This window comes from Drosophila yakuba, chromosome 3R (genome assembly GCF_016746365.2).
Source record: "Drosophila yakuba strain Tai18E2 chromosome 3R, Prin_Dyak_Tai18E2_2.1, whole genome shotgun sequence".
NCBI classification, from domain to species: Eukaryota; Metazoa; Arthropoda; class Insecta; order Diptera; family Drosophilidae; genus Drosophila; species Drosophila yakuba.
In genome coordinates this window covers 15,863,344-15,884,410 of record NC_052530.2, presented here as the reverse complement: position 1 = coordinate 15,884,410, position 21,067 = coordinate 15,863,344, and the positions used below count along the sequence as shown (strand labels likewise).

The following is a 21,067-nucleotide window of genomic DNA, read 5'->3' as shown; positions in this document are numbered from 1 at the left end:
GTTTACCATTTTAATGTGTTAATATTCATGGAGAAACAGCGCCAGTCGGCCAACAATAACAATCTTGGCCGCTTGCGACTGGTGACGTTTCAATTTGGCCGTTGCGTGATCTCTGGCCAAACGATTTTTCAAACAGCCCCCGAACTGGTGGGCATTTATCAGCAGCTCCACCGAAGGCATTTGTCATCTCCCTTTTTACAGTGCGGTACATCCGTATCAGGTTGCCAAGTCTTGAGGTAAAGTCGCAGTCAAATTTTGTCCTTCTTATGTACAAAGAAATAACATAAAGTAATGTATCAATATTTTACTCATTTACCAATGGGCTGGTATGTCGTATGTATGTCAAGTTTGTGTTTCGAGTCTTTTGATGGACATTAGTTAGATTTCTTAAGTCAGCGGTTACTCTTTGTTTTCGCCCCTTTCACATTTAACAGCCTTTTAATTAATCGCCCGAGTTGAACAAATTCTTAATGAGTCTTTAATTAATCGCCACAGCGAAATGTTCGACGCTCTCGAAACACGAGAACATTTACATATTATTGTGACTTGATTTCTGTGATGGCCCCCCACCAAATCAGTCCCTCTCCCTCTGCCACCCGCCAGGTGCCCCGTCTCCCTCGCACCGACGAAAGGCTCCACCCCTGAGGTGTTAAAAACGAGTTTTGAACGCTTCCAAAAATTAGTTGGCTCTTTGTTGGCTGATTGTCTTGGATGTTTTATTAATACGAAATGCCACAACAAGCTCGACAAATGTCGAATGGCTGGTATTAAGTTATGCGTGTGCGCTTCATTAGTTAGTCTAGCGGTTTATACCATTTAATGGGGGAGTGGGGGTAGATCGACTTAGCCGTTTATAAAGCCATCGTTATTGCCAGTCGAGTGCAACGGGGCGTATACGCGTTGTGGCCTTTCAATTGGCTCAATTGGCAGCGCCCACTCACTCGCGTATTCTGGCCATTCTAGCCATATTCTTCGACTTTTGGCCATCTTCTAGGTGCCAGCCTGCAGCCACAAACTGGATTGGATCCGAAATAATTTCACTCCACTGCAACTCCACTCCACTTCACTCCGCTCCACTGCAACTCCTTCCGAGTTTTTTCGGACCTGTCGATGCGGTTTAATTTATGCGCTTCAAGGTGTTTGCCTGTTTACGCTCATTGGCAGCTCACTTCCTCGTTTTTCCAGCGGTTCGGGCTTTGAGTAATTGGCTTGTGGGGGAAAATCTCATTCATATTTGCATTGGCCGCTTAATTGTTTACATTTGGCCAAGCATGCGAAGGGAGTGGCTCCCAGATGACCAATTATACACCGTATCCCGCGGGCAAATGTAGATCTATGCGAATGCTATTGAACCGGCATTAATCTGCGGAAGGCCATTGTAGAAATAATGGTGAAAGCGGTTGGGCAGGGGAAAATGGCAAAAGATAATTAATTTCGAAAGCGTTTTGCAAATGGAGTATAATCTATTTTTGGCTTACACAAGTGCGCAAATTTAATGATTTATTGATAGGTAACTATTATTGTATAGTTGGTAAATGATTTTAATGTCTTTTGAAAAAAGTTACTCAGAGAAAGATTATGCAGCCCAAAACTACACCATTCACCCATTGAGGATACCCATGAACCCGTGTACCCAGGTGTCCCCCACAGAAGCCGATCCGCTGATCCAACGGCCAGCACAAGAGAATCGGCTCCTGCCACCGCATGTGTCCCATTGTGATCGTGTTCGGATTGGGTCCCACTTTTGACCGCCGATCCGTACAAGAGCGGAAGCGTGAAGTTCGCAAAAACATGGGCCAATAATACAGATACAGATTCAATAACAAATACAAAAACAAATCTGTTTGGCCAGTGCCCGGACCAGTTGGCTATAAATTTTATGCATTTTGCGCATAGTTTGCCATTTTGCCACTTTAACATTATTGTTATGATGATAAGCGAGCCACAGAGTCGGAGGCATGGGGCAGGAACTAAAAAAAGGTAAAAAAACACAAATGCAGCCTGGCCCAGGGAGAGATGTCTTCAGACCCTGGTCTTCTGGTCAAGAGTCCTCTGCACCCTCGGTCCCGCCTCTTTTAGCGTCCCTGTGTCCAACTGTCTGGCCAAAGCGCATCCTGCCTTCAGCACTGGAAATAAAAGGGGATTTCCACATAAATAATCGTCTTAAAACAGCATTTTTAAAGAAGTTGCACAGAAAATGGAACTGTAAATTGTAACTAAAATAAACATATGCATTACTTTACTCCATTAGAAAACAGTAAACATGTTTATGGAATTAAGAGCTTAATATTTGGTTAAAAATGATTTGCAAGTTTATGAAGCAAGTTTAGTCAGTAAAACCTGCGAATTTTTCCGAGTGTCTTGTGGTCCGTCTGGAGCTGTTTGCTGATCCCCAATGCGATCGCCGTCTTGTTTGGCTTTCCTCCGTATTTAAAACCATTTCATTTTCTGGGGGCCAAAGTGTGAATATAATTTAATGTGTACGAGTGAGTCGCAGTCCTGCAGTTTGCAGTTTGCAGTTTGCCTTCCCATCTGGCTATCTTTGTATCTTTTCTGGATGCGAGGCGATTTTCAATATCGCAGCTTGTCCCTGCTGCAGAGTGATTATTTATTGTGCTTGATTGGTTTTCAAGTGATCATAAAGTAAGTGATCGTTGGCGCTGTCCGCTGGCATTGAGTGGCCCCATCTCTGGCGTTAATATGTAGATTTGGAGGCGTAGATTTATGTCCCGCGGAGCGCAGAGGGAGTGATGGAGCGATGTCGGGCTTGGGATTAACCCCTTTGAGTGGGCGATCGGAGTAATGCGTTTTGGAGACGGCTTCATCTGCTTGGAATCCAGGATCCATCTCCGTGGTCATCTGCATCCTGCTCGAACTCCCACAAGTGGCCTCCAACATTTAACATTTAATTGACATTGATGATTGCCCCACTGGACAACTCCGAGAACACGTTCCCAGGTAGCGAGTCCGTCTGAGTGTGCCCGGCATACGAAAACTACCAGGGAATTATTAATTTTCATATCGCAGCTGAGCTATTCGCATACTTCAGCTGTGCTCGCCATCAACGTGGACTCGACATGGACATGAAGAAGACGTACGAAATAAATTCTGTGGCACTTGCAGACAGCCAGCAGACAAGGCCATGGGTGTGCACAGCAGCGGACGAGAGTTTAGGACGATAGTTCGTAGTAGGAGCCTCAAGATTGCAGTTGGACTTATGTAAGGCAAGAAAGGTAACAAACAACTACAGAAAGCTTTATTGTCGCAAGACTATACCCAATAAACATCTTAATAGTGGTAAGTATCCACTAATAGTTTATAAAGAAACTTCCTTTAAAATATTCCTAACAGAGCTTCTACCATGTCCGCACTTCATTTGAACCTCAGCAAGTGCATTACTTAGCTGCTCAATCGCTGGCAAATAGTCTTTGGGGGATTTCTCTTTCCCGCAAGGAAATATTGCGTTGCTGGGCGCAATCATTCAAAGTTTCTCTATTGGGTTAAAAGAGTTAAGTGTCTGAATTCAACACCAACTCATTGGTGCTGGCTTTCGGCTGGATTTTGTTTGGTTTTCCGCTCAGCTTGGCTTTCTTCACGCCGTTGTTGGTTGTGTGTTTTGTTTTCGCTTCTTTAAATGAACGTTATTAAGCAGATCTTTATCGCCGAGTGATTTATTCATTAAAAAAACATTTATTAGCTAGAAACAAGGCGGCGTGTGTGCGTGTATCCAGCCAAACTCACACCCCAATCGCCCATATTCACATTCACATATACTCGTACATTCACATTCACATTTGTCCATATGGCCTGGTTCGCCTCGCCGCCTTATTTGTGCCGCATTAAAATGCAAAAGCGCGTTTGTTCCTGGAAAAACTGCAAAGCCCCTCTGCGTTTTTGTTTCTTTCTTTATGAAATTGCGGGTGTGGACTCCACTGCCGGCTGCTGAGGCGTGCGGCTTGTTTTATGAACTTGCATATTTTCACTATTTTCCTCGCTTCTGTTCCACGGTGTTTGCGCGTGCGTTTTAATCACTTAATTAGAGAGCCACTTAATTGACTGGGGCTCTTGCGAATTATGCAAACAATCGATGTGCGAAGTGCGATGTGCAATGTGCTAGTGTTGCAGGAAATGAGTGGTGGTCGGGTGGTCGAGTTCGTGTCTTAAGTCTTTTGTTCGGCGGTACCTTGCAGGGAAGTTGAAGTTGGAGTTTCCCCAATACGGAAAGCAAATGTTGATTATAAGCTATCTATATAACTTTTGTCATTCAAATCATGGAACACAAATATTAATGCGACATATTTTATAGAAGCAGTTTGAAAAAGTTTAGTTGAGATAAGAGCGACATGCCATTTTCCTGGCTGCACACCTATCATAATATAGGTGTGATTTTATTTCCTAGTTAAGCTCATCTGGCTTCAGCTTAACTGATTTTGATTGCCCTCCCATGTTCCCGTTTAACCCGTTCTCGTGGAGCACAATTAGCGAACGGAGCCATTCATTAGCCCCAATGTCTTTCCTCCTGAAAAACCTGTTGATGAACTCAACCTGATGGCATTGCCCGATTTCCCCAGTTTTGATTACATGTCCCATGTCCCCAGTTGCCATTTAAAGAGGGACACGCCCATTAAATTGCAGTGGAGTGCAGTGGGAAATCGCCGCCACAATGCAGACATTTCAATTAGCATTTGGCTAAACATAAGGCAAACAATCTGGCCAATTTCCAGTCAATGAAGCCAATAAAATGGAACAAACCGAGTCGCAGATGGCAGCATAAATACTTGTTAGTCGCCCATACTCGTCTTTTGTTAATCACTCTCCACTCCCAATGCTTTCATTCCGACCATAAAAACTTGGCTGGGTGGCTTCTTCTGGCCTTTCGGTGTCATAAGGAAGCGTCCAAATGATTCATAATTTATGCCTGCCCGTCGTTGGCCATGGCCATTGCCATTGCCGTTCCCCATGCCTTATGCCCCATTCTCGTGCCCATTCCTATTCCCAATCCTCGCTGCAATTCGCTGCTTTCGTTACTTAATTTCTACAACTTAACGCGTTGGCTTGTGCCCGTTGGCCTGGCTTTCCCATTCCCTCAATCAGAGGTAATTGTAATGCTTTTCGGGCTTGCACAGGAAGAAAGCATTACTTTGTTTAACAAAATATGTTTAATATTTAAACAAGCTAACAATTTGAGCTGGAAATAAACAATTTTACATATTTTTGTATCGTCTTAAAATTTAAATGCGGGTTTTTCTCTCTGTAAAAAGTGCGTGGTCGTCGACGCAGTGGCTGTCGCTTGTCTGGTGCGATGATAGTTGAAAAAATTACTTACAAATTACATGCGTAGCTTATGCCCCCCACTGCCCCCCGCACCCTGCCGCCTTCAGCTGGCTTAATGTGCAGGAAAATGCAGGAAAAGCCGGGGTGGGGAAATGGACTGTGGGGTACTAGAGTTGTGGGTCTCGTGGCCGGCTCGTAAATTGCATTTTCCAATTGAATTCTGAGTTCTGAGCACTGACAGTCCTCCGAGGTCGTCAGAACAGCCGCGGAATACCCTCGACAAAAAATGGTTGGCGAGCAGAAGTGACCACTTCCCAGAACTTTGGCCTGGTTAATTTCACATCGTTAGGGCAAAGTGACGGGCTCATTAGCATATAAATATTGTTGTAATTACGCCTGGTAAATAATGCAATTTTGCCATTTTATAGACCATGCTTGTGCTAAATTAAAATTATTATAATTGAGTTAAGCGAATGGAGGGCGAGTGTGGCAGGGCTTAGTGGAATTTCGCATGGCTTAAAATGCAGCACGGAACATGGCCATAAAGTGTAGCTGCGTTTAGCTTAAACAAGTCGACAATTTAAAAAGCCAATTTGCGCATAATACGGCGAACGTGAGCGAAAATTCAAAACAGAACTGCACACGCACAGAGGCGCAGAATAACTAATATATGTACATATGTACATAAGCTGAAATCCGAGTGCAGGTAGCGTGTTGTGCAAATTTCTACGCAAATGACCATTAATGCAAATGCTGTTTGCTCATTAAGGAAACATTGCCCGCCCACCAAAATGACCCAAATTCACTTGCCATTCGGAATGGGTGGTTCTTTTAAATATACACAATCAAACATCGATAAAAATTTGGTTTACTTTGATGAGAATATATTTTTATTATATTTATTTCTTTTTTTAATCAATACGCATTTCGATATTCTTTATTCTTAGCTACAAAGCTTTGCTTATTAAAGCACAGTTTAAAGTGTGTATTTTTCGTTAAAATTTTTAGGAATAAACATTTTAGATTTTTTTAATGCAGTTTGCATAAGTTAACTTTAACTTTATAAAAATTATTCAAATGTTTGAGCATTCGCGTTAGTCAACACTGCCACGAGCTTTGGCGCACAGCCATGCGTCGATCTGGCAGCACTATGTTAGTTCCAGGAAAACGATCTTCTTCTTCACCTTCCAGAACTTTAAAAAGAAGCGCTTGCCAAAACTGATTTTCCTGCAAAATAAGCCTATTTGAGTGGAAAACATGGGTCGTCGCCGTGCCAGGATGCCTATTTTCACGATTGGCGACTTTGTGTTCGCCAAGGTGCGCGGGTATCGCGCCTGGCCAGCCCGCATCCTAAACCGCGTCGGTGCCACGGCCTACAATGTGTACTTCTACGGAACCTGCAACTACGCCAAAGTGCCTCGCAACCAGGTCGTCGACTTCGAGAAGAACCAGCGTCGTTTGGGAGTGGTCCGGTCAAAGGGATTCGTCTGCAATCCAACTTTTCGGGGCGCCATGATGCACGCCCGCCAGGCATTCGCAGATCCGGATAAGGATTTCGGGTACTACCAGCAGTTGGCTGTGGACAACGGCGATTGCGTCGACGCCGAGGACCTCGAATTGGAGTACATGGTTACCGAACATGGAGGCCACCTACAGGAGGAGCAGGATGCCAATGAACAGGTAGCTGCGGAGCAGGATAAGGAGGTAAATTCGGTGGGGCAGGTCTTAGTCAATCAGGAGAAAGAGCCGGACTCAATAGAGCCTGCCGTAGATTGCCAAATGAAGAAGCAGGAAGAATCACATTCGGTGGCGCTGAAGGAGCAGGTCTCCGAACGGTATTACTCGATGGCTCAGTTAGTTTCCCTGAAATCGAAGAAATTGGATACGATGGAAAAGCAGCCCCATCGGAAATCAAAGATTTTGGTCTCAAAAGATCAGTTAAAGCAGGCAAAATCTCAGTTAGTGGAACAGGTTCCAGAACAGCAGGACTCAACGAAGCTTGTGGAACATTCAGAGGCCCAGTTGCCAAGTGCGAATACTAAGACAGGAGTCCACAAGTTGCAGGAGAATATTTCAAAAGATCTGCTCGACAAGCAGGTGGATGATCTAATGAAAATGCTCGAGGACATCGAAGAGTACACACGGAAAGAGGCACAAGAACTGGAGGAGTTGAAATTGGAGGAGATATACTATAGGGATACGCCAATTGATATGTCCTGCCAACGCCATCGCTAGTGAGAATGTAAGGAGATGCCGCATCTTACTCAAATATGTTAAGTGAAATGTTCTAGGCGTTTTACATGTTGATATTACGTCGCACCTTTATGTATTAAATACTCACCATTTAAAAACTAAATCTTTAAGCCTTAGATGTGAACTATTTGCCACAAGTTTTTGTTTTCATGACATACAAACCACAGTCTTAAATATATTACTTCAGCTGTGTGAAATCGATTTCAGCCTCTAAGATATAAATATAAATATAAAATAGATTTGTGTAGTTCTGTGGACTCTGGATACACAAGTTTTGCAAAATGCAGATTACGGCTGAAATTCAAATGTATAATTTAAAGGGATATTTTGAAATGTTATTACAATTTACAGACTAATATTATAATTAAGCAAAATGTACTCCGACTTATCGAAACCAAATTTTATATATTGTTTTCAATCAAAATGGATGCTTGTTACAAGTTGTTTAGAGTAGATGAGCAAAATCGAAGTAATGGAAATTTAAGAACTCCCTTTTTAGGACGCAGCATGATTCGACTTAACCGAAACAGATTTTGGGAATTGGCGGGCCATTAAGAAGGCGTGGGCGTGCCTCTGGCCATAATGGTTGTTGCGTGATCCTCCACTGCTGACCTGCACACATCATCCAGGCTAGTCGCTAATCGAAGCTCGACTTGGGGCACGTTTCCGCATTAAATGCTGCACCATCAGCATAGGGAGCTCACCCATCAAGGCAGCCACCCCAGGGATGAGTCTCCCCAGTGGTGTTTGCTGGATAGTTTAGCTAAATGCCGTCGTAAAAGAACGCCGGCCGTTAAACCAACAAGCCGGGCAGCAGAATCCACATCGAAGATTCCCACCCTACTTTCGGCAGATTTAATTGGACAATGCTGCAACTGGAGCAGAAGCAAGGGGAGAGGATTGCCAGAACTTTCTGGACAGAGTGCAAGCTGCGATGAGGATGCTTCGATTAACAAATTATCGCCACCGCAGCAAATTAATCGCAGCAGCAGCCTGGCATCTGTAGAACCAAGCACAGGAATCCGAATCTGGGTTAACGAGAGGACGACCGATGACCGCAAATCAGATTCACTAAGCCGGCAATGAGATTTCCCGACCGCATCAATTTGTTTTAGTGCCAGAAATGCCTTTACGCTGCTCCAACAGATTGCACCAGCTGGCAGAGCGAAACGCCAGGAGCTGCATCCCAAGCTGGAAGTGCACTGAGGGAAACATAGTCTCCAGATTATAGATTGGTTCTTTTCTTTTCGTTCGATTTATAGCAATGTAGAAGACACAAATTCATAATTTCAAGTTTGTTACCTTCCTTCATAGACTGAGTTCTAAACTGACTAAAGTACCCCATGTTTTTCCAAGTGCCCGAGATGCCACTGCAAAATCCCCTGGTGGCTCCAGCATCCTTGGTCCGCTCGACAGCTGTCTGCTGGGAGGCTAATCGTTGTCCTGCGCTGCTCTGCGGTCTGGACCAGATTGTTAAGTGGTGCTCCGTGCGATATGCATATGGATGCCTGGAATGGGGTACTCCTCGGCCTAAACATACATACCTCATTGCCAACGATCCCTGTCCTGGGCCGTAAAATGTCAAATTAATGTTACAACATGTCCAACGATTTCTGATGGCATTTGACAATGCCGAGTGGAAATTCCTGCAGGTGACGCAATTTCCCTGTAATTTGTTTGGCCGCACGTACCGTCGCCCTGACATGGGGCATTGTCAGCTCGTTTGTGCCTGCCCAGCATAAACAAAAAACCCAACCAAACCAAACCTAACCGAACCGAACCAAGACGATGATCTGATCCAAAACGCGCCCAGGGACCTGCAGCCCTATTGGAGTGTAGAGTGTGGAGTATGGAGGATGAAGTGTGGGGAGTGTGGATTGTGTGGTTAGGCGGTTATTGGATGGCTGGTACTTGATAGTTGGTTATTGGTAGGTGTCAATGTGTGGGCATGTCGCACACGTGTGCCGCTCCTGCCCTGGGGCCATAAATTCACTTAGTTTATTTGCTGCCTCGGCTTCTGTGTCCATTGCGGCCAGACACTCCGACACCCGGCCGGCCATCCAGTCCACCACAGTCCACCATGGCCACATCCATGCCCGGTTCGGCGGAAATTTGTGAAGGAAATCAAATTAAAATTTCGCTAATTTATCAGCCGCTCGGAAATCGTGAGTCCACTTGGGTGCCAGGGGGCGCTAATTGGCAAGCCATTCGCATATCGGTGTTGGCGGCTTGGCTTTCATGGTAGCTCAAAGTTGGGCTTATTTTTTTAAATAAGGAAAAGGTGTCCATAACATTTACAAGCAGTTGGAATACACAAATTTGTGAAGGAATAAAGCTTTGATTTTATTTTTTACATTAAACAAATTTAACATTTAAACTCGCTTTTCAATACAAAATTTGGGTTTTACAGGATTGTCCGTTACAAAGCAAAATTTAAACCATTGAGTAATATGTACTTTTGCCTCTCCGAAGTACAATTTATGTTATTACCCATTTTTTCTATATTTTTTTAGTTGGAGATAGATAGCAACAGCACTGTTCTTTTAGACCAACAAAAAAAACGAAACAGAAGGCCCGGCAAAGGAAGTGACGCGGGGTGGGGAACAATTTTTGCATTTTATCGAAACGACTTCATCAGCCAGTCGGTTTGGAGAGGTCTGTTTGGGCCAGGTCGGCAGTTTGAGGTACGAAACAAAGGCATTCTAATTAAAATTCCCATGTGTCAGAAATTTTATTTATTCCCTTGCCAAGCCAAGTGCATCAATCAAACTTTTGCACAACCAGCAATTAATTTTTTTTTTTTTTGGCAGAGTTATATTTGGCAGAGAAGGGTGTGAAGGGGGGAGGGGTTGGGACGGGATATTATTGGCAGATCCGTTAAAATCAAATTGCCTCATCGTTAACACCCGAAAGTGGTTGGGATTCAGAAATTCTGAAATTGGGACGGGATGGGAGGATTGGAATCGCGCGTTAATCGATGACTGATTGAGCACATGAAAGCTACACTCGACAGCAAAACAGGGGTTCGGGATTTCAGCTCTATGAAGGTGTAGTAATTCCATATCCTTTGAATATCAATATGAAATCCCTAGCCTTTTGTTCGACTTGTGTTCTCACTCTATTAAAACGATTATGAATAGGCCAGATCAACCCCTGTTTTCGAATCATTTTGGTGTCGCGCTTGTTGAGCATTCAGGGAGCACATGTTATTATTTGTTTTTGATGAAGTGGTTGATTACAATCGACCCTCCCCGATCATTTTCAGCCACCCTTGATTGTCCTTCAACTGTGGTTACAATTTGACTCGCCGTCGGATGGGAAAAGAAATTCGGGTCAAATGAACCGGGAGTCAAATGGATGACTTTGATTAAACAGGGTTTCGGGATGGGGATCCATTTTGAATAACTATTTAAATATATTTACATTATTAAATATCCCAGTTTAGTGAATCGAAGAAAGTTATTGACTCATATAATAACAATACGGAGTCATAAAAACACAAATACTAATAAAAATCTATAAAAGACTGTTGAAATTGAAAATACTTAGTATAAACTTAATCTAGTATAATTTTGTATTATAAAATACAACAAGTTTTAATACTAAAATATCGTCGTATATTAAACGAAAACGATTCAAGTTCTATTTTATTATCTAGAAAATATATAATTAAATTTTATTTTAGGCTTTCGATTAAGTTAAGGTCATAAATGTCTTATTTTTATGGCTTTTGGCTTGTGGGTCAGCAGGTGAAAATCGACCATCAAGGTGGATCGCCTCGCCACCCACACCTCGCATAATTGGCCCATGTCGAACATTTGGTAACATTTGGTGATGGAAGGGCTCCAAGTTGGCTAGAGAGCAGACATCATCGGCATCGATTCAATATGCAAAGCATCGTCGCATTTTAATCGCCTCAGTGGGTGGCATTCTCATTGGGAACAGCGAACTCAAGCACTCTAATGGAAACTTACGTCGCTTTTTAATTGATTTGTGCCAAAAGTTTTATAGGTTTTTAAAGCCGTCCAAAACAAATGGCAGCGATTGTTGGCCGGGCCCAAACGCAATCGAGAAACGACCCCCCGCCGGAGGAGCGAACCTAATTATGGAACGCCAGAAATGGCAAATTAGCATAAAATTTAGCAACATTAAAAATGATAGTTTATTATGCTCGATTGTCGTGTGTGCTCCTTTTTATTGTTGCTCTGTGACTAAATTGATTAATGAGCCAATTTATTAGCTGCGTCTGCTTATGGAGTTATTTTTATGACACTTGAAAAATTATGACGGGCATTTTTCCGCCTTTAATTTCAAACAATTTTTGTTTACCGTTCGCCACAAGTTGCACAATTTTTATAGCTCACAGTGAAAGTGCTCGATGATGGAGCAGGGGGGCAGGTGGAAGGGGCAGGGAAATCATTAAGTTTTGGCCATAAAAATAATTTCGGGGCTGGGCGGATTAAGCGAGTTATGGCCTGTGTTAAGGTGTTGGCGGCACATTTCTTTCACGGACATTTGAGTGGGGCGATTTTTTTGGTCGCTTTTAATGGGACCATTAAATGCAAAATTTTGATTTATCTGGCTTCGGCCATTCAGATGCTAATAATGGCGATAGAATGACGTAGTATTGTTCGTCAGTTTATGGTGGATATTCCCAATTTTTATGGATTTATTATGTGACCAAATGTGGGGGAATTTCTGAACATTAGGATATTTTCCTTCTATTTACTCTCTACTGATATCTTTTACTTTAGTTACATAAATATGATAGTTTCCTCTTTTATCCTAAACAGAACTGAGGGATGGCAATACTTTCTGTATGTCAGTACTGTCAAAACTAAAATATTTATTCACAGGCGACAACTTGTGAAATACTGTTGGTACTGTAATTCTGAAATCCTGAAAATGTCTTGGAATGCTGTGCTCACGGGGAAACAAAGATTGCTCTTTCTGGAGGGCAAGGATAGCGACTACTTTCAATCCTATTCGCGCTTGGAGACCCACATGAACATGCTGAGGGACTCGGTACGCACGGAGGCCTTTCGCGACGCCATCCTCCAGAACCGAGAGCTCTTCCGGGACAAGGTCGTCCTGGATGTGGGCTGTGGCACGGGCATACTATCCCTTTTCGCCGCCGAAGCGGGAGCCAGCAAAGTTATTGCCGTGGAATGCACCGATATAGCGGATTTAGCCGAGGAAATAGTGAGGGACAACCAGAAGGAGGATGTGGTGAAGGTGGTCAAGGGATTGGTGGAGCAGGTGGAGCTGCCCGACGGCATTAAGCAGGTGGACATAATAATCTCCGAGTGGATGGGGTATGATGTATTGCCTAATTAATGTTACTTTTAAATGACTTGTTTTTTACACTATCAGAAATGCTCTCTATATGGAGGCCATGATAAACTCCGTGCTGTTTGCCCGGGATAAGTGGCTTGTCCGTGGTGGGCTAATCCTGCCCAGCTCTGGAAACCTCTGGATAATCGGAGCCCATGATCCGCATCGACTGGCCAATCTCAACTTTTGGAGCAACGTTGAGGGCATCGACATGAGCTGTGTGAGGAAGCCCTTCTCCCAGGAGGCCTTGGTGGAGTGTGTGCCCATCCAGCAGCTGCTCACCGACGAGTGCTTCATACACTCCACCCACCTGGCTGTAGCCCCCAATCAGCCAGTGGACTTTCGGTCGAACTTCCAGTTGAAAGTGAAGCGAACTGGAATCATCAATATGCTGGTGCTCTATTTTGATGTGCTGTTTCCGGCCGGAAAGTCGACAGAAGCTGTTACCCTGTCCACCTCGCCGCATTCGCCATGGACCCACTGGGAGCAGACGGTGCTCCATCTGGACGAGCCCCTGTATGTGAGAAGCAAGGATCGGGTGCGCGGAGTGCTGTCCATGGCGCCCGCTGGTCAAGATGGTCGCTGCATGAACTTTGACCTGCACATCAGCTTCCGTGGCGATAGAACGCGAGTGGAGAGCTTTAAGAGCTTCTGCTCAGCGAGATGAACCTGTAAACCACTTGGAATTTAGAAATATGAGAGTGTTGGGCCATAAAATGGGTCGTTAATCGAGGGCCTCCAATTGCCCAAGGGTTGGGTTTTTATTTTTGTTTTCGGTGGACAATCAATCCGCGGCGGGGCTTAGAAAGTGGACAGTCGAAATGTTAACGACTTTCCTAACAAATTAATTTCAAAGCCAGGTCATTGCCGAGGGGAGAATGTGAAAATGTGTCCCTCTCCGCCTCTAATTAATTGATGGCCCCTCGTATAAATTTGTGAAAGCCAACGCCGTGGGCCCACAATGAACGCCTTTTATGCGTTTATAACTCTATTTACTATTTTAGCCATTTGCATTGTCTCGTTTCTCGATGTTTCTCGATGCTCGACCTCTAGAGGTTGCCCAAAAAATCTCTTGTCAGCTCGTTTTGTGTTTGTGCACGGACCGGGCTTTGTTAATAGCAGTTCTTAAAAGGCCATAAAGTTGCTTTATGCGCCCATGAAATTAATATGCACACCATTATTGGACATGATTATAAAATATTGGTTATCTAGCGCGCACAAAAGCGCCACAAATGAGCCAGCGATCTTTGATTTTCGGTCAGCACTTGTTCGCATCCCCCGTAAGAGATTTCGGTGGACATCCCGCTGGGCGCATTAACAAAGTCCCAGACAAAAACAGCACCCAGATGGATCCGATCCCATCCGATCCTCGCCAGCCAGTCAGCCAGCCTACCAGCCAGTGTAGGCCCAGAAAACGTTTCAATTTGTATGCCCCCATGCGCAGGTCCTACTCCTCCTCGTTGGTGTTGTTTGGGTATCAAATTGCAGGCATTTGTCAACGGAGCGGGACACTGCGCACCCAGTCACCTATAAATTAGAGACTCGTTAGAGATAGCTTAGTCCGGTGCCCAGATTTGGAGCGCAGAGTATCCTGTCTCTGCTCCCGCTGATAAGAAGGTCCGATCCCACAATTGGCTCATAACTAATTGGTGTCACTTGGATGGCGATAAGGCCTGGGGAACTGTGAGAAATGCCGGGCGATAATCTATTCTGAATTTATGGTCGCTGATTGGGGCGTGAAATTGGAAACGAGGATAATGTGAGGTACAAATTTCAAGTAATACATTTAATATAAACATAAAAAGAAGGTTTAAACAAAATGTATTACAAATGTATTAACAAGTTTTAAATTTATTTGTGCTGATTTGCTATTAATACCAATTAAAGTAACCAATCGAAAGTATCAAAGTTTGACAAGTAAAATAAGTTGTAATATAGAATAACATTCTTGAATAAGTGTAACATGGATCTGGAGAAGAATCTGCTGAGAGTAATGGCGGACAGCATGTTGAACGATGTCATAACCACCAGAGCGTACGAATGGGTTTTCAAGCGATACGAAAGGCTTTTTAAGGATAAGGTAAGGATGTGTGTTTTTTTCAGGAGTAAATAAATAAGTAAATACTTATGCCAGATTTTCAACAGATAGTCATGGACGTGGGTTGTCGCAGTGGATTGCTCAGTCTGATGAGCGTGGAAGCGGGTGCCGTCAAAGTCATGGCGCTGGGCAATATGGAAAGTGCGGAATTTGTGAAGAATGCTTTTAGTAACAACGAGAAGGAGGATATCTTCGAGTTTGTCGAGGGTGATATCCACGAGATAGTCCTGCCCTGCGGCCTGAAGAAGGTGGATATAATAGTGTCCGAGTGGATGGGGTAGGTAGTTTTGATGTTCACTTTTCATTAATTGATTGACTATTTTATAGCCACTCTATTTTTGTGGAATCGCTCTTTAAGGAGGTCATCTATGCCAGGGAAAAGTGGCTGGTCAAAGGCGGTCTCATCATACCCAATGTGGCCCATCTATTTGTCTGCGGAATCGCAGAGCATCCGCGAGAGACCATCGAAGTGAATATCCTTCCGCAGACGGACTATCCTGGTCGAAGCTATATGGTCAGAGAGCCCGTATCCCTGATAGAGGATTACGTGGCCAAGGAGCAGATGGTAACTGAAAAGTTCCTTCTGAAAACCATCGATCTCCGCACTGCCCAAATAGACGATGAGAGCTTCAGGGTTCCATTTAAGCTACGTGGCTTGACGGACAGTCCACTTGGAGCCGTGGTTCTCTACTCAGATATTGGATTCTGCCGGCCGAAGGGAAAGTTTAGACTCTTATTTTCCACAGGTCCCAAGCGACCTCGCACCTATTTGAGGCAAACTATATTGTTTATGGACGATCCCGTCGTGGTGGCCAAGCGGGAGCTGGTAATCGGAGACCTTGGGATGTACTACAAGCCCGATGAGCATCGCGAAGTGGAGTACTCCTTCTCGCTCGCCAGCTCCAAAGTCGCCAATTCAGGATCTGAGGAGTAGGTGGAGCACGAGGATGTTTCGGGTACAGATAGCGACCAAGCGAGTGACGTGGATTTGAGCGAAATAAAAGGGGCCTATTCTTGTTGATGTATTCATGGCAATCTTTGGACCCTCTGCAGCTGCAAGGGGAGCAGGCTGGGGATTGCGGATCGTTGGCCGATCAAAATTTATGGCCGTGCTGCATCAATTAGGGCGGCTGCTACCCAAAGACAATGGTTCTGGTTCTGGACAAGGGATCTGGCTGGGGATCTGGTCTGGGTCTGCCACCGATTCTGACTGACTTATTTTTTGTGTAAGCCCTCCTTTTGGCTGCTTTGGCTGACCTGATCGGTGTTTAGCTTTGACGTTGCTACAACGATTTAAAATGATGTCGCGCATAATTCACCGATCGACCAGCGAACATGGACCATCGAGGATCGAGGATCGAGGATCGGGAATCGACAATCGTCTTGCCAGACTGTGCGTCGTGATTTGGCTCTGGGGTTTGTTCCAACGGCCTCGTTTGCAGTGAGAGCTCTTTTGTTCTGATCTCATAACCGATCTCCGATCCCAGATCGCACTTGGTTAGCCCAGCGAAAGGAATCCGTCCGCGGATCTCGATTCCGATTCTTCCCGGCCGGCCATTCACATGCTTAAGTGACATTTCGTCTGCTGAATGTGCACTGCGGGAAGAAGGGGAGCTCAAGTGAGTATTACACCTTTAAATTTCCTTAACATATGGATCACCAGAAACTGACTTCCTTTTTTTGTGACTAGAGACTATAGTTTTCATTTATTCATAATATATTCCACCAAAATCTATATTTACGACCCCTTTTTCGGTAGGTTGTAGCTTGTACCTTTTCTATAGACTTTTTCTCAGTGTACCCAGTGGTCTCTGGCTGAAAAGCCCGAGGCTTGATCTTGAGGGTTCGTGATGGATTAGCATCGTTTTGCCGTGAGGATAATGTGTCGTCCGCAATGATTTTGGTTGACAAGCGCGCTTTTTTCGGTTTGTTGTCTTTTCTGCCTGCGACTGTTTCTCGGAAATAATTATGCTACTTTTGCGCAAGAATAACAGCATTTTTGTACAAATTGCATAAAAATTTAAATTGCCCCGCGCGCTGGAGCGGATTTTCGGTTTTTGTGTGCTGTTTGCTGCGAAATTGCTTAATAATGAAATGCCAATGGATTAAGCGCAATTTGTGCGGCATGTCCACTGATTGTCCCCGGGATTTTTATCTTTATCGCGTTCTTTTTTGTTTTTGCAGCTCGATCTGGCCGAAACAATTGGCCAGTCTCAGCCCAGATCCCCGGCAATCCTCGCCAGACCCATCATCACCAGTCCCATCATCGCCATCACCCTGAACACGTTCGATTTGCCGGGCTTTGCCTTTTTTTTTACACCTAACGAGGTTGGAGTACACAAAAAGTGGAGGGGAGGAGGACAAAAAAAAACGAAAACCCTATAACTGCCTCTTTTTCCCGAGGCCTTGCAGCGTTTTCATTAAATTCGCTTAATAGCGCAATATAATTTAAACAAGTAGTAACATAAAATAAAACTCACAGCCACGCACTGAAAGGCATAAAGATGAAGCAAATTACTCCGGACCGGAGCAGAACAGGCCAGAATTCAGACTCTTTGGGCCCGATGACGCTGACGATGGCGATATTCGGCTCGGGTTCGGGAAGGGAAGTGGAGGGTTTTGGCCAAGAGTCTCAGTTGGCCAGTTATGGCGCATGGGCGAGACCTCTCCGTCGACCAGCAATGGCAATAAGTTCGCTTAACGAGGGTTTAATTTATGATTTGTTATGTTTCCGGTTCATGTTCTTGTTGCCTGCAAAATTATTGGCCATAAAGCCAAGGTGTGGATTATAGTGGCTGGCAGTGGTAGCCGGGCCAAGTCATTGGCAATCGAGCCATGGCGATTTGGGCGAACAAAAAACGAAGGGGGGAAAATGGTTGTTGGTAAATACATACGAGAACGGGCATTTCGATGAGGTCACCAGGGGGAGGCAAAGTTTAATGGGTCAGCATTATCCCATGATACTTGAAAAGTTGGCTATCAAATATCCTCTTCTCCGCAGTCAGTGATTAATGACGTTCAAGGCAAAACGAAACGTAGTAAATATATAAAAAATTATTAATTTTATAAACTCGTTCGTTTATGATGGCTCTAATCCGTTTGGTAAACAAATGACTTTAACAATTAGGTCTTAACCAGTAATAGACCCTAATCCCTTCACGCTCACCGTGAATTTGTTGGCATGAAGTCCAGGATAAGGCCATCGAACGCATTGCGTTGAAAATCGATTTGTAGTTTTATTTCGTTCCATATTTTGCCCATGGCCCTTGGGTTGCGCCTGCGCAAACAACTCGCGATGCGATGCGGATAACCACGGATAAGAAAATAAGCAGAGACAAGCGGAGACACCACGAAGAGGAGGTGGACCAGGAGGCCCAGGAGGATCGGGAGGATCCCAGCCAAGTCGGTCGGTCGGTTGGTCGGTTGGTCCAAGCAACGCCAACGAATATCTGGTGGAACATAAATTACGCGACTAACAAGCAGCGCCCCGTGCAGCTAAAAAAGATACAAAAAGCCCAGGGAAGGCGGATGAAAAAACACTTCAAACTTGGGAACTGAATTGTACAGCGAAAAAAATCGATCATTGCTCCGCATGCTGCTAAATTTCGATAGCAATTAAAGGGATTACACTAGTCGACAAGGTGAATGTGATTCAAAGTATCTGAAACATTTCAGTTCGTATCAGTAAATAGTGGTTACATGTATTATAATGATGTTGTATTATTAAAGTGTGAAATAAATTTATTTATACCAAACTATTATTTTTATATTGAACATTTAAAGGATTTATCAAGTAGTGTTTTGTTTCTATATTTGTGATAATAAAGTTTTAAATATATAAATGCTTAATATAAAAACATCACTCCGTTTATTTGCAGTGCTCTTCAGCCTGAACCTCTTAGTGCAGAGCTCTGGGCCAAAGTGAGTTGCACAAATTATAAATGAAAGCGGGTGTTGGAGTCGTCCTATTCAGGGGCCCTCATCCCGATTTCGGGACCCATCCCCACACTCACGATTAGGTGCAGCAATTTGGCCGTGGCTGTCTGTGATTGAGACCGAGGCAGTGCTCGAAACGGAGTTAAAAATCAAATTAGCGAATGTGTTGAAAATTAAAAACAAATTCACGGATAAATTGCATCTGCCAGATACGCAATTATTACGAGGGCCAAAGGACGAGGGGGCCCACTGACTTATGGACTTGGTCGAGCCCGCGGTTCTGGGTAGCTGGAGCTCTGTGCGTTTCTGTGTTTGTGTATTTGTGTGCTTCCCCACGATTCTTGTGTGCGCCGTGTATCTGAGCGAGTATCTGGACCCCTGCATCTGTATCTGCCCGCGAGGTGTTGCAATTTGACGTTTCTTACGCGAGTTCTTATTCCATGAAATCCACATGAATTTCACATGGCAGTGCAAATACTCGGCCTAAATGGGTCCCGATGTCCCGATGTCCCGATGTCCCTGGTCCGATGGCGGAAAACATGTCGAATTAACACGCTCTAAGGGGCAGCTGGACGAGAAGAGTCGAGTCCAGTTGAGTTGAGTTGAGTTGAGTTAAGGTTCCCTTTTTTGTATATTTAAATGTTGGCAAATTAGCTGAAATTTCTTCTCGCAATTCTCGCATGCATGTGTGTGAGACATATAATTACAGTGGAAATTTAGCCGGGCCTAAACTCCTGGCCGGCCGAAAAAATGTTGCTCAGCTGGCGCCGTGTCTGCGCAGAAGACGGCCAAATAAATCGCGCTGCTGTTGAACTTTTTATCTGCCTTTGGGGGAAACAAAGACGAGAGGTGGGGCAGGGGGTTTGGGCCAGAATGGCACTGCTGCCAGATCTGCCAGAGATGGAAGTCGGCCACGCCTCCAGTTGTCCTGTTGGCCCGAACCTCTTTGCCGTCGTTGCCAACTTCTTCCTCCAGCCTTTTGGCCCTGAGCCTTCGCTGCTCTTCGGGGCCGTAAAAAAAAGGGCGCAAATTTTATGAGCGCATCGTTTAACAAATGAATTTACAACCGTGCAACGCCCAAATGTCTGGCGTTCAAATTCAAATTCCTGGCCACGCAACCAGCGGAAATCTTGGCCCTGCTCCAGGATGACTTACGTGGCACACGGAGGCGGATGCACAGGTACAGAGCGAGAAAATGTGCTCACAGATGTTGGGACATTTATTTTAGTTCAACTACATGTATTCTCAACCATTATTCACTGTCATGCATAATCTAAAATGCAACCATATTTATGGCATTTTGAGAAAAGAATTTCTAGCAAGGATATCTGGGATTAAATTGTTTTCAGCATCAGGAGTATTCTATACTACTCTTACATCACAAAGGTTGCTAAACAATAAACATTTATAGCTAGATGTTAAACAAATGATTTAAAAGATACATATGCATGTCTAAAATTAATCGTTTCTATTATACAGAATATAACCTTAACTAATATTAAATATATGCATATAAAGTCAGAATCTATCGAAACCACATGCGCACTTTTTCAACCTGTACTTACGTTCTGCAAAAACAAGTATTCAGCCAGGGACAAACAAACCTATGAATAATACCTGGCTCGGATCCAGGTGACTTAAAGCAAATACAAAGTGCAGGGAAGTAGATCCATGCCACATCGTTCTGCATCATCATTATCGTTTGGTAAGAGGATCCATTGCGAGCTGCCCTCTTTACATTAACGCTTTCATTAGCCCAGTTTTCGCCGCGCCGGCCGCCCTTTTATCGAGGCTCCACTTTGTCGCCCATAAATCGAGGCTCGTTAAGTGCGCTTTAATGAGAATCCGGTGCACCTTGTTCCCTGGATTCCTTGTTCCAGCTTCTACGGCGTGCTCGCTCGAGGGCCTGGTCAGCGTTTACAATTTGGTAATTGTCCCTGGCCTGTCAATAAGTTTTTATGGCCCGTCCCATAAAGGGAAAGCTCAGGTCTCAGGTCTCAGATCTCAGATCTCAGATCTCAGGCTTTAGGTCTCAGCCCCAGCATCAGTTTTAGTTTCGGTTACAGTGTGTGTCCCAGCTACTCGGCAATTACCGACACGATCGCAAATTGCGAGCACACGAGCCTGGTAATTTGCCGGGCTTAATGTCCGGTATGCAAATACATAAGTTGG

At 44.4% G+C, this 21,067-nt stretch overlaps 4 protein-coding genes across 4 annotated transcripts; 3 read left to right on the top strand and 1 right to left on the bottom strand.

The window, feature by feature from the left end:
• Positions 1-6,443: 6,443 nt before the first annotated feature.
• Positions 6,444-7,926, top strand: LOC6537025. The gene has a single exon (XM_002097556.4). It carries the CDS (start codon positions 6,532-6,534, stop codon positions 7,507-7,509), a length of 978 nt encoding a protein of 325 aa, XP_002097592.1. The 5' UTR covers positions 6,444-6,531; the 3' UTR covers positions 7,510-7,926.
• Positions 7,927-8,627: 701 nt separating this feature from the next.
• LOC6537024 lies at positions 8,628-9,849 on the bottom strand. The gene is made up of 2 exons (XM_002097555.4): positions 9,072-9,849; positions 8,628-8,987 (listed from the first exon to the last, which is right to left on the bottom strand). Exons 1-2 carry the CDS (start codon positions 9,230-9,232, stop codon positions 8,753-8,755), a joined length of 396 nt encoding a protein of 131 aa, XP_002097591.1. The 5' UTR covers positions 9,233-9,849; the 3' UTR covers positions 8,628-8,752.
• A 2,489-nt stretch (positions 9,850-12,338) lies between these two features.
• Positions 12,339-13,578, top strand: LOC6537023 (protein arginine N-methyltransferase 1). The gene is made up of 2 exons (XM_002097554.4): positions 12,339-12,842; positions 12,901-13,578. Exons 1-2 carry the CDS (start codon positions 12,433-12,435, stop codon positions 13,526-13,528), a joined length of 1,038 nt encoding a protein of 345 aa, XP_002097590.1. The 5' UTR covers positions 12,339-12,432; the 3' UTR covers positions 13,529-13,578.
• A 499-nt stretch (positions 13,579-14,077) lies between these two features.
• Positions 14,078-15,980, top strand: LOC6537022 (probable protein arginine N-methyltransferase 1.2). The gene is made up of 3 exons (XM_002097553.4): positions 14,078-14,941; positions 15,007-15,236; positions 15,287-15,980. Exons 1-3 carry the CDS (start codon positions 14,825-14,827, stop codon positions 15,891-15,893), a joined length of 954 nt encoding a protein of 317 aa, XP_002097589.1. The 5' UTR covers positions 14,078-14,824; the 3' UTR covers positions 15,894-15,980.
• Positions 15,981-21,067: the final 5,087 nt, after the last annotated feature.

Coding starts and splice junctions, on each gene's coding strand:
- LOC6537025 (XM_002097556.4), top strand. CDS start 6,532: ATGGGTCGTCGCCGTGCCAGGATGCCTATTTTCACGATTGGCGACTTT.
- LOC6537024 (XM_002097555.4), bottom strand. CDS start 9,232: ATGTCAGGGCGACGGTACGTGCGGCCAAACAAATTACAGGGAAATTGC. Junction 8,988..9,071: donor CAGGGATCGTTGGCAATGAG/GTATGTATGTTT, acceptor AATCTGGTCCAG/ACCGCAGAGCAGCGCAGGAC.
- LOC6537023 (XM_002097554.4), top strand. CDS start 12,433: ATGTCTTGGAATGCTGTGCTCACGGGGAAACAAAGATTGCTCTTTCTG. Junction 12,843..12,900: donor ATAATCTCCGAGTGGATGGG/GTATGATGTATT, acceptor TTACACTATCAG/AAATGCTCTCTATATGGAGG.
- LOC6537022 (XM_002097553.4), top strand. CDS start 14,825: ATGGATCTGGAGAAGAATCTGCTGAGAGTAATGGCGGACAGCATGTTG. Junction 14,942..15,006: donor AAAGGCTTTTTAAGGATAAG/GTAAGGATGTGT, acceptor GATTTTCAACAG/ATAGTCATGGACGTGGGTTG. Junction 15,237..15,286: donor ATAGTGTCCGAGTGGATGGG/GTAGGTAGTTTT, acceptor ACTATTTTATAG/CCACTCTATTTTTGTGGAAT.